General features: G+C 33.7%; 1 protein-coding gene across 2 annotated transcripts in view; it reads left to right on the top strand.

Annotated features, from left to right (window-relative positions):
* Window positions 1-16,742, top strand: part of LOC144970888 (cholecystokinin receptor-like) — a 137,369-nt gene that overhangs the window by 115,115 nt on the left and 5,512 nt on the right. For both annotated transcript variants that reach the window (XM_078911022.1, XM_078911023.1), the window contains 2 exons: window positions 9,346-9,533; window positions 13,571-13,736. In XM_078911022.1, the coding sequence (XP_078767148.1) occupies window positions 9,346-9,533; window positions 13,571-13,736 (354 nt within the window). The remainder of the gene's footprint in view (window positions 1-9,345; window positions 9,534-13,570; window positions 13,737-16,742) is intronic.

The following is a 16,742-nucleotide window of genomic DNA, read 5'->3' as shown; positions in this document are numbered from 1 at the left end:
CGCACGTCAAGCAGATGTAAATATGCAACAGCCGATGGCAGCCTGAGTTAAATTCTAATTATCTAAAGTTATTCACATCATGAAAATTCAATTGGTTCAATTTTACTCGATATATAAATCAAAAGCAACAAGGAATTGGTTTTTGCATTATTACAATATTTGGTCGGTCGTCTCATAATAGTATGATGTCTGGATGAATCTTATAAAATAAATAAATAAATAAATAAAATTCCCAATATTAATCCCATAGGGGAAATTTGTCTCTAGGGTCTATTCCAAGGGAAGACTGGAATAAACCAGGCGTTAGCCGCAGTACAGCGCCGCAAATTGAGCCAGGGCGAGGTGACTTGCTCAAGGCCACACAGCGCAGCGGGGGGGTGATGGAACTCGTTACCTTTAGGTTACGAAGCAAAGACCGTACCGCTGAGCCACGCTGCCCCTAAGCTATAAAATTGAATTTAAAGCTTAACTTTCCAAATGAGGAGATTAATAATAATGTGAAATTGATTGTAAGCTTCAATTTAATAAACAGATAACGTGGACGTTTCGGGTTTCCTCTTTATAAAAAAAACCAGGGTGAATCAAGCATTACAGACGAATGAGATAATATGTGATAATTATGTTTTTAAGGTGTAATCATCCTGTTTTGTTGATAAAGGGGAAACCCAAAACGTCCACATTATCTGTTTTGGTATATTAAATTGAAGCTTAAATTCAGTTTCACATTGTTATTTATTTATTTAACCTTCTATCAGCAACATTAACACAACAGAGGAGATTTAGCATTAAGATTTTATATACTTTAATATCATCCACTTAACGTGCTCAAAGCCCTTACAAAGGGTCTCTGGCCAACAGCAACACTCTTAACATGTCAGACGAGACGGGAAGACTTACGGGCGATATCCTATGTGACAACGCTATTTTAACGGCAAGATACTCATTTTGAGTAAAGCGCTTTTCCAATGAATCAAATATGCGTCTCTCAGAGCGGGACTCGAAACCAGGACCTTCCGATCCGAAAGCGGGTGTCTTACCACTAGACCATATAGTCGCACAAGCAACAACAACAACAACAACAAAAATTAATAATAATAATAATAATAAATAATAATAATAATAAATAATATATAATAAATAAATGATGATGATGATAATAATAATAATAATAATAATAATAATAATAATAATAATAATAATAATAATAATAATAATAATAATAATAATAATAATCATGAAAATGACGAGTTTCCTGTAGTTGGTAAGGAGAGGATTAACTTGTCAAATTAAAATTTCAAATAATTCCATCATGGAGCTGATTTATGAGTGTTTCTTTAGAACCTCAAATTTCCTAAATTAAATCATTTTTGTTTTAAACTTACTTTTCTTTATCAAGTTCATTCCGACATAAACCCAGATTGAAGCGAAGGGTCATTTTTTTCTTCTCTCTTTTAAACTCGAGCCTGCCAATTCCCGAAGGTTAGCTCTTTAAGTCCCGTGATTAGTCCGCGTCATGCCCCAAGACAAAACCTGTACTCAGGACAACTAATTTCAATTTTCTGGCAATCTAGGAATAAGTGAGATTGATAGCTCAAGGCCTCGAATTTTCTAATTCTTTATTTTTTAAAAACATTTCTATGATGGAAATTAAAGAGAAAAACACATTTTTTTTCGCAATAGGTTCACTTGAGTTTTCTTTTTAAAACAATATTCTATCAGCCCCAGAAAAATTAAGTTGTATGAGTTCGAGTGGGCTAAATTTAAAACTAATGAAAGAAATATTAATAACATTTTAGATTAATTAACGACGAAATGGCACTAATTTAAAAGAATCGTGTGTTTTGATTATCAATGGTGACGAGTTACAGTTGGCTTTTATTGTGAAAGACTTTTTAAAATCTCGTAAAATAGTCAATTTCCCTTAACCTGATCATTCAGACATAACACCGCTCTCAGGTTATGGGTCACAAATTAGAAGATTTAGGAAGTGATTCTCGGTGTACGCAGCCTGAGGACAAAATTAACGAATTGAAAATGTGAAAAATAGAAACACTCTGGAGTGATTTCAAAGAAAGCTCGTAATATTTTATCCTATGCAATAACATAAAAAAGAAGGAATAATGAAAAGAAAAAAAGAAAGAAAAAGAAAATTAATAGTGCATTCGCAAAAAGATGATTCATATTTATACAAATTACACCAATTTAGCAGAAAAAAAAAATTAGTGATTTAGAACTGGTAATCCAAAACAAGTGTTTAGAAATATCAGATCTCTATATTTAAAAAGCATAAAATTATATTTGAATCAATATTTTTCTGCAAATAGAAGGTGTAATTTCTATCCATGCTTGGAACATCAATCATGCACATCGGTCTAATTAATAAAAAAAAACCTTCGATGTTGTCCAATTATTGTAATTGCTTTCTGCTTCATAATGATTTAGAAATGGACGTATGGAATTTCAACAAACAACCGTGCACTGAGAACTAAGATTTACAATGAAGAAAATGGAACAATGGGTAATGCACGCTGTTAAACAGATCGGTTGTTCCTGTTGAGCACAGCGAGATTGAATTTGCATTTTCTATAAAGAAATATTTTATGGCCCATTGTGAAATAAACTAAACATCTGTACGGCTATGTGGTCTAGTGGTATAACACTCGCTTTCGGATCGGAAGGTCCTGGGTTCGAGCCTCGCTCGGCGCATAGTTGAGTCCTTGGAAAAGGCTCTTTACTCACATTCTCTCACCGTACTCAGGTGTAAAATGAGTACCTGGCCGTTGACAGCGATGTCTTTGTTCGAAAATTTGTAATATCGCCTGACAGGCGTCATGTCCCGTCCTACATGTTAAATGTTGCTGTTGACCAGGCACCCCTTGTAAAGCGCTTTGAGCACATTTTAGCGGATATTGCTCTATATAAAAGCTCAATTTAAAAAAAAAATTTACACAACGAGTTTTATCTGTTTCTAAGATATTTATGTGTATATATTATGTGGGTTTGTTTGTAGGGGCATGACTGGGTGTATTTGCCAATATACCACACACAAGCACACATACATATATACACATATACATATATATATATATATATATATATATATATATATATATATATATACATACACGGACACACACTCATGCACACAACATGAGCATGTGTATACAATAATATTCATTAGACTGCTCAAAGCTCGTTACAAGAGGTTCCCAGCCAACAACAACAGGTGACATGCAGGATGGGACATGGTGCCAGTTAATCGATAGTGTATTTTTTGTTTGGACAGAGACAATGATGTTATCGCCACGGTACATATTATACACATGAGTACAGTGAAAGAATGTGAGTAAAGAGCTTTCTCTAAGGACTCAACTATGCGCCGCTCAGAGCTGGACCCGAACCCAGGATTTTCCTTTTCGAAGACTAGTGTCATTGGACAAGACCATATATATATATATATATATATATATATATATATATATATATATATATATATATATATATATATATGTATATATACAACAATAGGTGCACAAAACTGTAGTTGGATCCGTTGCTTGCTCAGCCATCTCATCTCCTTCCCCAAAACCGCTAGACATTAACACTTCACTGCATTATCTGACATACATCTCAAAACTCCTTCTCTGCCAACCTCCCTTCTCCCCACAAAGCAAATAAAAAAATATATGAAAAGAAATATAGCGGTATCATTGACTTTTCATCTCAACAAATATTGGTTCTCGATTAATCTATGCCACGAGAGTACAAGTATGAGAGCTGTATGAGAATTTATTGCTCGCTTGTAAATACATGCAACCCGATGGCAACGATACAAAACAAACCTTCTGATGTTGTTTTTTTCTTTCCAGTTTTTGAGAGAAGGATTGAAAGCCAAGGATAAACGTAAAGATCTTGGGATTTAAAGGAAATGAATGAACTTTATAGTGACAGTTCAAAGAATCGTATGGCTGAAAGCGACGTGTACATATTTGCAGGTCTGTCCGCCGAACGCAGCCATAGGCTTAATTTACCATTGTTATAATAATCGAGTTTTTCGTGTTGGTTTGAGAGTATTTCCATTTTGGTCATCAGACCTGCATAGAAGTACACGTCGGCTTAAAGGGATCATTGGTATAATGTATTATTGTAAACATTATAATGTAATGTATTATAAATAATTGACACATAAAGATTAACTGCAACCAAAGACAAATGAAGCCCATCCTTGTGTTTCAATAACAATGATAAATATTTCTCTTACGATTCATAGCAAAAATATTCTTATAACTATGACGAAGCAAAGAAAAAAAAAAAGAAAACATTAAACAACAAACAGCAACTGAATAACAAAATATATTAGACAAAACAACCTAAATGTATAGAAAACAAACAAAACAACGGATCCCACAACAAGGTCTATCAGTAATGAGAGCAGTCAACGACCAAATTACTATTAGCATAGCTTGACTTCTGTAAGAGTCAAGTAACAGCAAACATCGGTTAGGTGCCGATGAGAAAATCATAGTTTTGATCCCATTTTAATGCATTTCATCCTATACTACTTGACTTAGTGAGACAAAGAGAAATTGAAAATTAACTAAATATCCATATTTTATACGTGAAATAATATTAAAAATTCAAATTCATACGCTGACATTTTGACATTGGTTGGATAATAAGACAAAGACGAAGTACCTATTATTCTATATTTAGAAAGTCGATTTTTTAAATGTAGGGAACGCTTCTTTGGCCTCGACAATTCCACATTGCATTCTACATATTCCCCCCCCCCCCAAGTTTGTCAAAGAAAATAACTTTTCTGAGGAAAATTGTTATCATTAATGAGACTTTGTCAAGATACTGAATTTTACAAACATGGACATTTAATAACAATATAGGAGATAATATGCACTTAGTGTATTTATAGAGCAAACATTATGAAATGCTCTTGGCCAACGTGATTGTATTTTACAGGTCTGATAACGGGACGTAATTATGGGCTAGTTTTAATATTGTTGTAATGGACGATATTTTACGTTGAGAGTATGTCCATCACAACAATGGTACCATAACAATTTGCGTTAACAGACTTGCAAATAAGTACTCTGCGGCTTTGGCGCAAGCCATACTTCCGGTGCAAGCTATGAAAGTACCTAATCGTAAATGGATTTCGTAAATGGTAATGCCTCCAATAATAAGTCAAGATTTCTAAGCCAAAAATTATTTTTAAAATTAATACAATAAAACAGAAGTTTGCAGTTTATATTTCTTATCAGGTAACGAATAATAGTTTTATCTTTTAGAAAACAAGTTGCCTTAGCCTTTGATTGCTGGGACAATTTTATAGATATAAAACGAAACAGACTATATTGTATGTTTTGCGGAAGTAGGCAAGAAATCGTGTGTTTCATCACCTCAGTCGTCAGCCAAGCATATCAAACAATTCAGCCGTCTTTGAAACGACTATTCGATTCATTTGCTGTTATCAACAACACTGATTTCGGTAATTAGCGCCTGTAATGCTGACAATTAATTCGATGTTAAGCGAGATTGATTACTGATGAGATTGTATGGAATACATCAATAAATTATGAACATAATGGAATCAAATCATAAGATGGCATATTAAGCCGATAGTTAGATTAATATGCCCACAAGTTATCAGATTTAGTAATTTTCATAAATAATTGATGTTCTTGCATTTGGGGTACCGATAGCTCATTTGATCGAGCACACTTCACGCAAAGGGACCAAGATCGATCCCGGGTGTTGTCGAGATTTTTTCTGAAAACCCTGTCCACCCACCAGTGAATGGGTAGCTGAGTCTGTTAGATTTGTCGGAAAGTACTTTGCGATAGACTAGAGTTCTATCCAAAGGATATCAAGCAATTGCTATTGTCCTGTTCAGACTATAGAAACCGGGATAAACTCGGGCTCCATGGGCCCTACGGCTCTGAAGGACTACTTACTTGCACTGTGAATATATTAGATACAAAAGAAAAGATATGGGTAATATGCCAATATACAAAAAGTCAAACATTTGAAAACACACAGGACACAATAAGATATTAGTCCTTGAGAAAAATGCAATTTCTGGGACTTTGGTGATAATATAAAGGAGTTGGCACATTTACAGATTGTAGTCACACATTATATCCCCCGTGGTCACTGTGGAAAGACTAATGTTTTATCCAATGGTCAAAAGCAATTTTTTACTCTCCTAGCGATTAGGGTACAGGCATAGGAAATAACTCCGGATTCACTTTTGTCTTAGAAATTATGTTATTATGGGGAATAGGAGTTTAAAAGCTTGGCAGAAAGAGAATCTTGTTTCTTTTCAGTTTATAATTTATCTTTTAGCGAACGCGAAGAAGAACGCGAAAGCAAACGCGAGGATTTGTCTTATCTGATCTGAAAAAACGAAATCACTGACAGTCTTTTAGGATTAAGCTTATTATCTTGACAAGCAGGGTATCATTTCTAATTTCATATTATGTTATGAAACGATTGGTGAATAATCTTCATCTCTGACACTGCTCCAGTTAGTTATTAGCTTCGTCATTTTAAAAAGAAGGGATGGAAAGGAGAGGGGGGGGGGGGGGGGGGGTGAAACAATGAGGGGAGATAGTGATAAGATACTTGGCTGTTTTATTTTCTCGGAAGGTCATCTTTGCAAAGCCTGGGGAGGACAGTTGAACTTTTTTTTTAATGTATCGGAATTTTTATTGCTAACAGAGACACGCTTTAAATAGAAGTTCCACAATTTAAGTAATCTATGTTGAAAATAAATGTGTTAAACTAAAACTTCTGAAGATGCTTTCTGGAGGAAGAAAAACAAAATAAAAACTAACAGGATTTTCAGATCTCGCATTCACATTCGGCAGTACCGACAGTCTAGCCGAGAAGAAGGGACTAAACGTGTATGTTCATGATTTTGTCCAACCCTATTATCTAAGGGCTAGAATTAAAATCAGTTGTGGATAACATATTGCTTAATCCAAGAATGATAACAAATAATAATGATGAAAATAAATGTAGAACGTTTATTTGTTTAATCAAAATAAAATCAACATATGTTGAAATACCAGGTTCATCAATTTAAAATACGAATTACTTTTTTAATCAAACAGTCAGCAAACAACCAACCGCATGAACTATAACTATTAAAACTCTATTTGCAAAGAGAATAAACATGCGTAAGAGGCCCCCTCCCCCCCCATTTGAACACGACGACGTGAATAGGGCAGTCCCTGATAAGAAATAGAACACATCAATCTGCCTCAAGCATGGATCAAAGGATTCATTTATGAAATAATCAAAATGGCATGATTGAATGGTAAACATTGATGCCCTTAGATATCAAATTATTCCAGCAAACAAATCGTGTAGCAAATAATATATAAACAGAACTGAGCATTATCGAAATTTAAAATTTGTTTTACGTTCAACCCTTTTCCAATTTAGATGACTATTCCAAAAATAGATGAAAATAACAAAAATATAATTTCTAAAATTATAATGGAATATGAACTTTAATGACATATTAGGTTAGATAGGATCTGGCATGTTGCAATAGTAATGGATGTCCTAACAGACCCCATTCGGCGAGAGGCATCGTGCAGCATGGAACATGATGTATGCGGATTACGTAGTACTTGTGAATGATACAAAAGCTGAGGCGGAAAAGGAACTGGAGGGCTGGAGACGGGTGTTGGAAAGGATGGGATTAAGGGTAAGCAGATCGAAGACAGAGTATTTGTGCATCGGTCAACAGAGAGCAGAACCCTCAATAAAGATAGGAGAAGATGATGTGCCAGAGACAAACCAATTCAAATACTTAGGAACAACTCTTCAAGGAGATGGGGCGATGAGATGGAGGTTAAGAAGAGGATGCGGGCAGGCTGGAATAATTGGAGTTTTGTGTGACAAACGAATATCCGCAAAGCTGAAGGGGAAAATCTATACAATAGTTGTAAGACCAGCAATGTTATATGGACAAGAGACAACAGCTACAATAAAGAAACAAGATAAAGAAGTTAAGGTGGCAGAAATGAGGATGTTGAGATGGTCACTTGGTTGGACAAGAAAAGATGAAGTGAGAAATGAACGAATTCAAAGAGTGACTGAAGTGAAGAATGTATCAATAAAGATGAGAGAAGATAGATTGAAATGGTTGGGACATGTAAAGAGACGAGAGAAGGAAAGTATTGGACTTACAAATAGCGGGAAAGAGGAAAAAGGGACGTTCAAAGACTAGCAGATGGTGGGATAAGGTAAAGGACGATATGAAAGATTGGGCCTGGAGGAAGATGATGCGCTGAACCGAGATGCATGGAGATGTGGCATTCATTCTGGCAACCCTACAAAATAATAATAATAATGAATAATAATAATAATAATAATAATAATAATAATAATAATATAATAATAATAATAATAATAATGATAATGATAATAATAATAATAATAATAATAATAATAATAATAATAATAATAATAATAATAATAATAATAATAATAATATACTTTATTCATCCAAAAAAAAGGAAATTCGTTTACAGACGTGGCAAGCATGAAAATGTTTAAATACAAAGTTGATAATCTATGGCCACAATGTTTATATTATATATATATATATAATATATATATATATATATATATATATATATATAAAATAGTATTTAATTTAAATCACAGTTGCGCGTTAAAAATTCGAATACCATGGGGCAAAAATGTATTAAGGTGACGTTTTGTCTTTGTTTTTATAGATATGAGGCGACGGCTCCTCGTGGAGAACTTAATATGTTTGAGGGATAAATGCGGGATAAGCTGAAAGAAGAAGAAGACGATCTGGCATGTCCTATTGTAGCCAAATTAATTCCTAGTACTAGATAAACGATGTTGTAACTATAAATGCTTAAACTGTTTCACTGCAAATGAAATCAAACCAGCACTATCACATTTTGTCAAGAACTCGCTCAAAATTCTTTACTTAATAGATGTTATCTCTTTGAGAGTGGCACTATTATACCCATATATTCAAGTGAATCAGACACTGAAAACTGAATTTTTATAGTTTTAAATTAGGAAATGTTATATTCTTTATCATTTTTATTTTGACTGATATGAATACAATTTGGGAATACTGATCATTTTGACTACCTATCCTGCCGCACAACACATTAAAAAACTCGTCCTTCAAATATTGATCGACCAATATGTCCCTCATTTTGCCAAATACTCTCAAACCAGGGACTTCAAGGAAGTTCAGATTTGTTTCCTGAATAGACCTTTAAAATGATGTTTTAACTCATTTTATTTACCTTTTCATATTCTCTTCTCTAGGCGTCTCTGTGGCTGCAAGTTGTTTTACCCTGGTCTCCATCTCTCTAGAGCGGTACTTTGCCATCTGCCATCCCTTGAAGTCTCGTCGATGGCAGACAATGTCTCACTCCTACAAGGCCATCGCTGTATGCTGGCTTCTGGCTCTGTCGCTCATGATGCCAATCGCTGTATATCACGATCTCATACAGGTATGGGGTCACACCGTCATACTGTTGTTGTTGTTGTTGTTGTTCTTCTTCTTCTTCTTCTTCTTCTTCTTCTTCTTCTTCTTCTTCTTCTTCTTCTTCTTCTTCTTCTTCTTCTTCTTCTTCTTCTTCTTCTTCTCTTCTCTTCTTCTCTTCTTCTTCTTCTTCTTCTTCTTCTTCTTCTTCTTCTTCTTCTTCTTCTTCTTCTTCTTCTTCTTCTTCTTTCTCCTCCGCATCCTCCTCAACATCCTAATCCTCCTCCTCCTCAACATCCTCCTCATCTCACATCCTCTCCTCTCTCCTTTCTTCTTCTTCTTCTTCTTCTTCTCTTCTTCTTCTTCTTCTTCTTCTTCTTCTTCTTCTTCTTCTTCTTCTTCTTCTTCTTCTTCTTCTTCTTCTTCTTCTTCTTCTTCTTCTTCTTCTTCTTCTTCTTCTTCTTCTTCTTCTTCTTTTTCTTCTTCTTCGTCTACCTCATACTGCCCTCCACCCCCTCCTCTTCCTCCAGATCTCTCTTTCATCTATTTTTTTTCACTGCTTGTTTTTCTCTAATTGTTTTTGTTATTCATATTGTCATTATTTTCGTCGTTATCATAATAATTTTAGAGCCAGTGGCCTTCAGCAAGCTTTTGATTAATACGATAATTAAAGGGCTATAGATTTTAATTGGGCAATATCGGATCCTCTAATAACAGAAATTGATTTTTGGAAAAAAAAACTTGATGTAAGTGATAAATTTACAAAAATAAGATTTAAAAAGTTAAAAATAACAAACTTTTTTAAAAAACAAAACAAACAAATAAAAAAACAAAACAAAAACCAAAAAGCCCCCAAAAAACAACGTCAAAATTTAAAAAAAAAAAAAAACAAACAAATAACCTTTAATTTGTGACCCACGGCCAAATCTGATCATCTTTATGATTGGTACAAAGTAGATGTTAAAATTTTAAGCGGAAATGCTAAAAAATATTGTTGGGTTCTGAACTAATGACTCTGTAGAATTATTTTCGTCAATACGACATGAATCAGATCTAATCCAAATCACATGTTTTTAAATATAAATCCAATAACCATGACCTCGGTCACACCAATATGATACTGTTTTTCAGCTTATATTAAATTAAATGTAACTAATGGATGACAAATTGCTTTTCATCCTTAAAAAAAATAACGTCTCGGAGTAAAAGTGCTTATTGAGACGGAGTTTATCCGCAAATTATGCGTGATAGCATTTACTGGTCAGGACTCTGGTCTGGGGGCAGCGTGGCTCAGCGGGACGGTCTTTGCTTCGTACCCGAAAAGTGCCGAGTTCGATCACCCGCCGCTGCGCTGTGTGGCCTTGAGCAAGCCACCTCGTCCTAGCTCAATTTGCGGCTCTGCACTGCGGCTGACGCCTGGGTTATTCCAGTCTTCCCTTGTAAAACACCCTAGAGACAAATTTCCCCTATAGGATAAATAAATAGAATTTTTTATTTTTTTATTTTTTTTTTATTTTGCAAGTTACTTTCCGTGAGATCTAATAACCCCAAGTACAGAACCACTCTTGCTTATAAATAGGATCAGAAAAGTCAACTTGACCATGGGTTGAAGCACACGCCCCCCCCCCCCTCCCCAACCACCCGTGCGCTCGGTTGAGTCAACAACCAATTTATTAAGAGAACGAAATGAATAGTAAATTGCAACACAGCACATACGCTACAAGCTATTATCTGACAAGTATTTGCTATAACTTGAAAATTCTTGCTCTTAATCAATGTTTTTCACATTTTTCCCGAATTGCAAATGGTAAAAAATATATGACTATCTAATTCATTTTGGGCTCTATTGTGGCTTTTCTTTATTGTTGTATATTCTAAAAATTCTTTTATGGTCCTTCTCGTTGTATATTTTTAATAGGAAAAAAAAACCGTCTACTGCTGTTTTTAAAATGCAGTTTTCTATGCTGTTATGAATCACTTCCAGGTAAAATATGTTTAGGTCAAATATCACTGACAACCGTGGTAAGCTGCACAAAAAGTTAAAGTAAGTTCCAAAGAAAACAGGGTCGCGGGATGATGCTCAACCATTTACAAAAACAACCTTTTGTAGCTTTTATATCGATGGGTCGACGAACTTCTTAAGTAATTTACTTTTTAAAGTCTCCGTCTAGACTAAAAGATATATTGTTTTATCGTCCTCCATTGCTTTATTTTAAGTTAATCATTTTTTTCAATCATATTAGATTTGTCTTTCTTCTGGAGTTCTTGTACCGTCATAAATCTCCATTTATGTTTATGCTTTCTTCCTAAAGAATATTTGTTCATTCTACGTACCTATATTTTGTCAAAGCTCCCTAAGTCATCCTAGTATATTGAGTTTATGAAGAAAATGTCATTATTGTCATTTCAATATATGGGACTTTTAATAACTTAGTTGGTAGAGCAGACGATTCACATGCAATGGAATTATTTTCGTTCGAGGTTGTTTTTTTTTGTTTTTGTTTTTGTTTTTGTTTTTTTTTTTGTTTTTTTTTTTACAATTTTCTGACCACCTGTGCACTTAACAGTGACTGGGTAGCTGTATCTCTTAGACCTGACAGAAAGTGATTTTCTCTAGTCTTGGTTCCTTAACCTGAGCTTGGGATTTTATATAGCGCAATATCCACTAAATGGGCTGAAAGCGCTTTACAGGGAGTCCCTGGCTAACAACAACAACACTTAACATGTAGAAAAAGACATGAACCATTTTAGGTGATATTACAATTTTTTTTCCGACAGAGATAAGGCTGTTAACAGTCAGGTACTCATTTTACACCTGAGTAGGATGAGAGAATGAGAATAAAGAACCTTTTCCAAGGTGCGCCGTGCGAGGCTAGAACCCAGGATCTTCCGATCCAAAAGCGAGTGTTACACCACAAGACAACATAGCCGCTGTCTAAAAAGTAGCATAATCGTTTCTGTTTATTTAAAGCTACTGAAATTGTATTAAACTCTGACTCCATGGGCCTCATGGATCTGATCGACTACTTTTTTTTTCAATTTCTTCTCGTAATTTTCAGATTGCCTATTCTTTCCTTCATTGTTGCATATTACAAACAACTTTACTAAAATGTTGCCAAGGTCAACATGTTTTTATACTCGCTGTCATTGTTATCAAAAGAATATCGATTAATTTGTGAAGCAAATAGAAAGAAGAAAAGAAGAAACAAAACAACACACTTATAATTTAATCGTCTCCAGTGTAACGATGGCGTTCATAATGATTATCAATTTTGAGATAAATGGGTCGGCGACGAAGGGGTATTTTTGATTATAAAAAATATGATCCAATGTTGCATAGTTTTTATTGCGCCCTTTTGTTTTAAAAATAAGTTACAGGAAAATACCTAATTCAATGTTACCATTTATTTTCTTTCGGTATTGAAAATCACAAATCTGATAACTTTGATTCGTCACGTCAATCGAGTTTTATGTCTGAATGATAATTAGATGAAGAACATAGAGACTGAAGTCAATATTGAATGATTTAAATCTTGAATTAATTTTTTTAAAAGTTTATTAAACAAGAGTCGTTCTCCTCATTGAGGACATTTATTAAACTCAAATCGACGTATAGTTATTTGCAGGTCTTGTAACCCAAATTATTACGGGATCATTGTTGTAATAAGCCAATAATAAAACCAAAACCAACGCATAATATTGTCCATTACTACAACGTTAAATGAAGCAAATAAGACCTGCAGATATATACACGTGGACTGGAATTTTATACACAAAATCATATCTCTTGCATTTACACGGTTAGACTCGGTGCCCTCGGTAAGTTATTTCCGGTTTTGGAAATGCGGTGGGCACTTTTGCTAAGTCTAATGAAATGAAATGGAATGATGTCCTCGTATCAATATTTCTATTTCAGACATCCATGATCTGATGGAATGTCAGATTCCCCACACTTGTCCAAGTCTTTGAAACTATCAATGACTGTCATTCAGTGATCAATAAGGAAATATTTGATGGATCTCATGATGTTAATAAATAATTGTTTTCGATCGTCCTTGTTCCCAGATTGGTCCAAGTCGTCATATGTGTGTGGAAAAATGGCCGACTCACACGGGGTCAAAGGTTTACACCATGTTCTTGAACTTGTTTATGCTGGTACTCCCCTGTATCATCATGACCTTGGCTTATGGAATGGTCAGCTATACTCTTTGGCTAGGAATGAGGCTGGAAGGTAAGAACTTAGAGCTGCTGCCTCTGCTACCAAAACAAAGACATACAGATCTCTCTCTCTCTCTCTCTCTCTCTCTCTCTCTCTCTCTCTCTATATTATATATATATATATATATATATATATATATATATATATATATATATGTGTGTGTGTGTATGTGTGGGGCGTGTGGGTATTGTGTTAGAATATTATTTAGAAAATATTTAGATTGTTACAATAAATCAGAAAACACCAATTCATTTATTTTTCACATCAAATATGACTTTTGGACTTTGACAGTCAAATCTGAAAAAGAATTATGCTTTGATTAAATTATCCTTTATGGTACTTATTATCGTTGGCTGAAGATGTTTTTAAGCCAACAGGTTATTATTTCTATTTCTGATAACCAAAATTGTTATGAAAATACTCTAAAATTGATGCAAGATATTGTCCTTTACAAGAACAGTATTAAACCTAAGTTCGCTCGGTCGTCAGACCTGCTAATACATATACGTTATATTTTATTCTCTCCAAATATTATTGAGGTTGTAGTATTGATTTTTATTTCACTGCATTACAAATATTATGCAATCTTAAACCTTAAACAAAAATCATATTATAAAATAATGTAATGGGTTTGTTTTTCGTAGTTCTATACAAATGCTCTCTTTCACTTTTTGACATGCATTATATTCCTTTCAATTTAAGACTTCCTATTTTTCTAAATGACCCTGGGTAAAAATTACAAGCTGGTCTCGTTTCGTAATGCCCATTAACAAACTCCCCATGAGAACAACCCCATTCATTCCACACATTATTATGATACTTGAAACGAATACAAAAAGTCGAGTTTAATAGGAATCCGTACTTTTGATATAACACATACATTATAACATTGTTAATCATGCTGTGACGAGGGAATCACAGTTTCTACTTTTAGAACCTAAAATGTATCTATATGTTAAAAGGATCAAGATTCCTCTCGAAACTATTTATACTAAATAATGTACTTAGAATCTACGAAGGCGGAATGTGATCTTAAGGGATGAGTTTTGTCCCTTGATAAGGCACTGAACACATATTATTATTATTATCCTACTCGACTCAGTTGAGATTGAGTAAGCAGTAATATGGGTTGATGGAATTCGTAAAACAATCTACTCACTTCACTCTGAATCGAACAATTCCTTATGATCTTGTGCTAATGAAAATGATCTGCCCAAGGAATGTTTTGTCCCTCCAATTTTATTTTTTATTAAAATCAAATTAAGCATTTTAAGTTCGTCATTCATGCCGTTGTATATAAATGATATTATATAAATGATATTATATAAATGATATTATCCAGTTCATGCCCCATACAAGTCTTCTTCTTCTTCTTCTTCTTCTTCTTCTTCTTCTTCTTCTTCTTCTTCTTCTTCTTCTTCTTCTTCTTCTTCTTCTTCTTCTTCTTCTTCTTTTTCTTCTTCTTCTTCTTCTTCTCTTCTTCTTCTTCTTCTTCTTCTTCTTCTCTTACTATTATTATTATTATTATTATATTATTATTATTATTATTATTATTATTATTATTATTATTATTATTATTATTATTATTATCATAATCATCATAATCTTCATCATCATCATCATCATTAACGAATTGATAATAATAATAACAAATACAATAAAGATAATAATGATAATGATAATATCAATAACAAGAACAACAACAATAATAATAATAATAATAATAATAATAATAATAATAATAATAATAATAATAATAATAATAATAATAATAATAATAATAATAATAATAATAATATTAATAATATTAATAATAATAATAATAATAATAATAATAATAATAATAATAATAATAATAATAATAATAATAATAATGATACCACTAGTGCTACTAACACTACTACTACTACTACTACTACTACTACTACTACTACTACTACTATACTACTACTACTACTACTACTACTACTACTACTACTACTACTCCTATAACTACTACTAACTACTACTACTACTACTACTACTACTACTACTACTACTACTACTACTACAACTACTACTACTACTACTACTACTACTACTACTACTACTACTACTACTACTACTACACTACTACTACTACTACTACTACTACTACTACTACTACTACTACTACTACAACAACAACAACTACTACTACTACTACTACTACTACTACTACTACTACTACTACTACTACTACTACTATAACTACTACTACTACTACTACTACTACTACTACTACGGCGCGAAAAAATTTTTATTCTCTATTGTCTTCTGGCACTTTTCTATTCACTTCATATCTTGTTGTTACCAACATAAGTGCCTGCTCCACTCACTTTTCTGAATTAAAAATTCACCCCATACACCGGAGCATACTCAATGTCTCAATCGTTTCTATGTTATATGTTTGTGTTGAGAATATTGGCTATCAAGCTTAACTGCTGGTCAAAATTATTCGCGATGGTGGTGTACGAACGAATCGGCGGTCTCAAGAAGTGGGTGAGAGAGGGATCTAGTAATGACTTTGGGTTTGAAACGAATATTTTTGTGTTCGTGGATAGCTCACACGGTAGAGCCACGCTCTCACCTGCCAGGCGGAGTTGTCGTACCAATAAGGTCGCAGGTTCAAACCCCACCACCGCGCGAAAAAATTTTTATTCTCTATTGTCTTCTGGCACTTTTCTATTCACTTCATATCTTGTTACTACTACTACTACTACTACTACTACTAATAATAATAATAATAATAATAATATTAATAATAGATTACTTATTAACCGCCATTCAGCATTCCACGATACCGTTACGGCGGTGGATCACAAATACATCCATTTGTGTACAAAATACATCTCCAAGATTGTAAGGAAGTGTCTTATCAATCCCGTCGAGTATTGTAGGTGTTTATTAGAAATATTATTCATTCACAAATTACGCAGTGTGCACGATAGCGATAATTCGAGAATCTTATCATTGTCTTTGTGGTCCAGTAGTATGACA

This window comes from Berghia stephanieae, chromosome 4, assembly GCF_034508935.2.
Source record: "Berghia stephanieae isolate SIO BIC M18660-M18661 chromosome 4, UCSD_Bste_1.3, whole genome shotgun sequence".
Taxonomy (NCBI): Eukaryota; Metazoa; Mollusca; class Gastropoda; order Nudibranchia; family Aeolidiidae; genus Berghia; species Berghia stephanieae.
The sequence above is the reverse complement of the archived record's forward strand: the minus strand, read 5'-3'. Positions and strand labels throughout refer to the sequence as shown.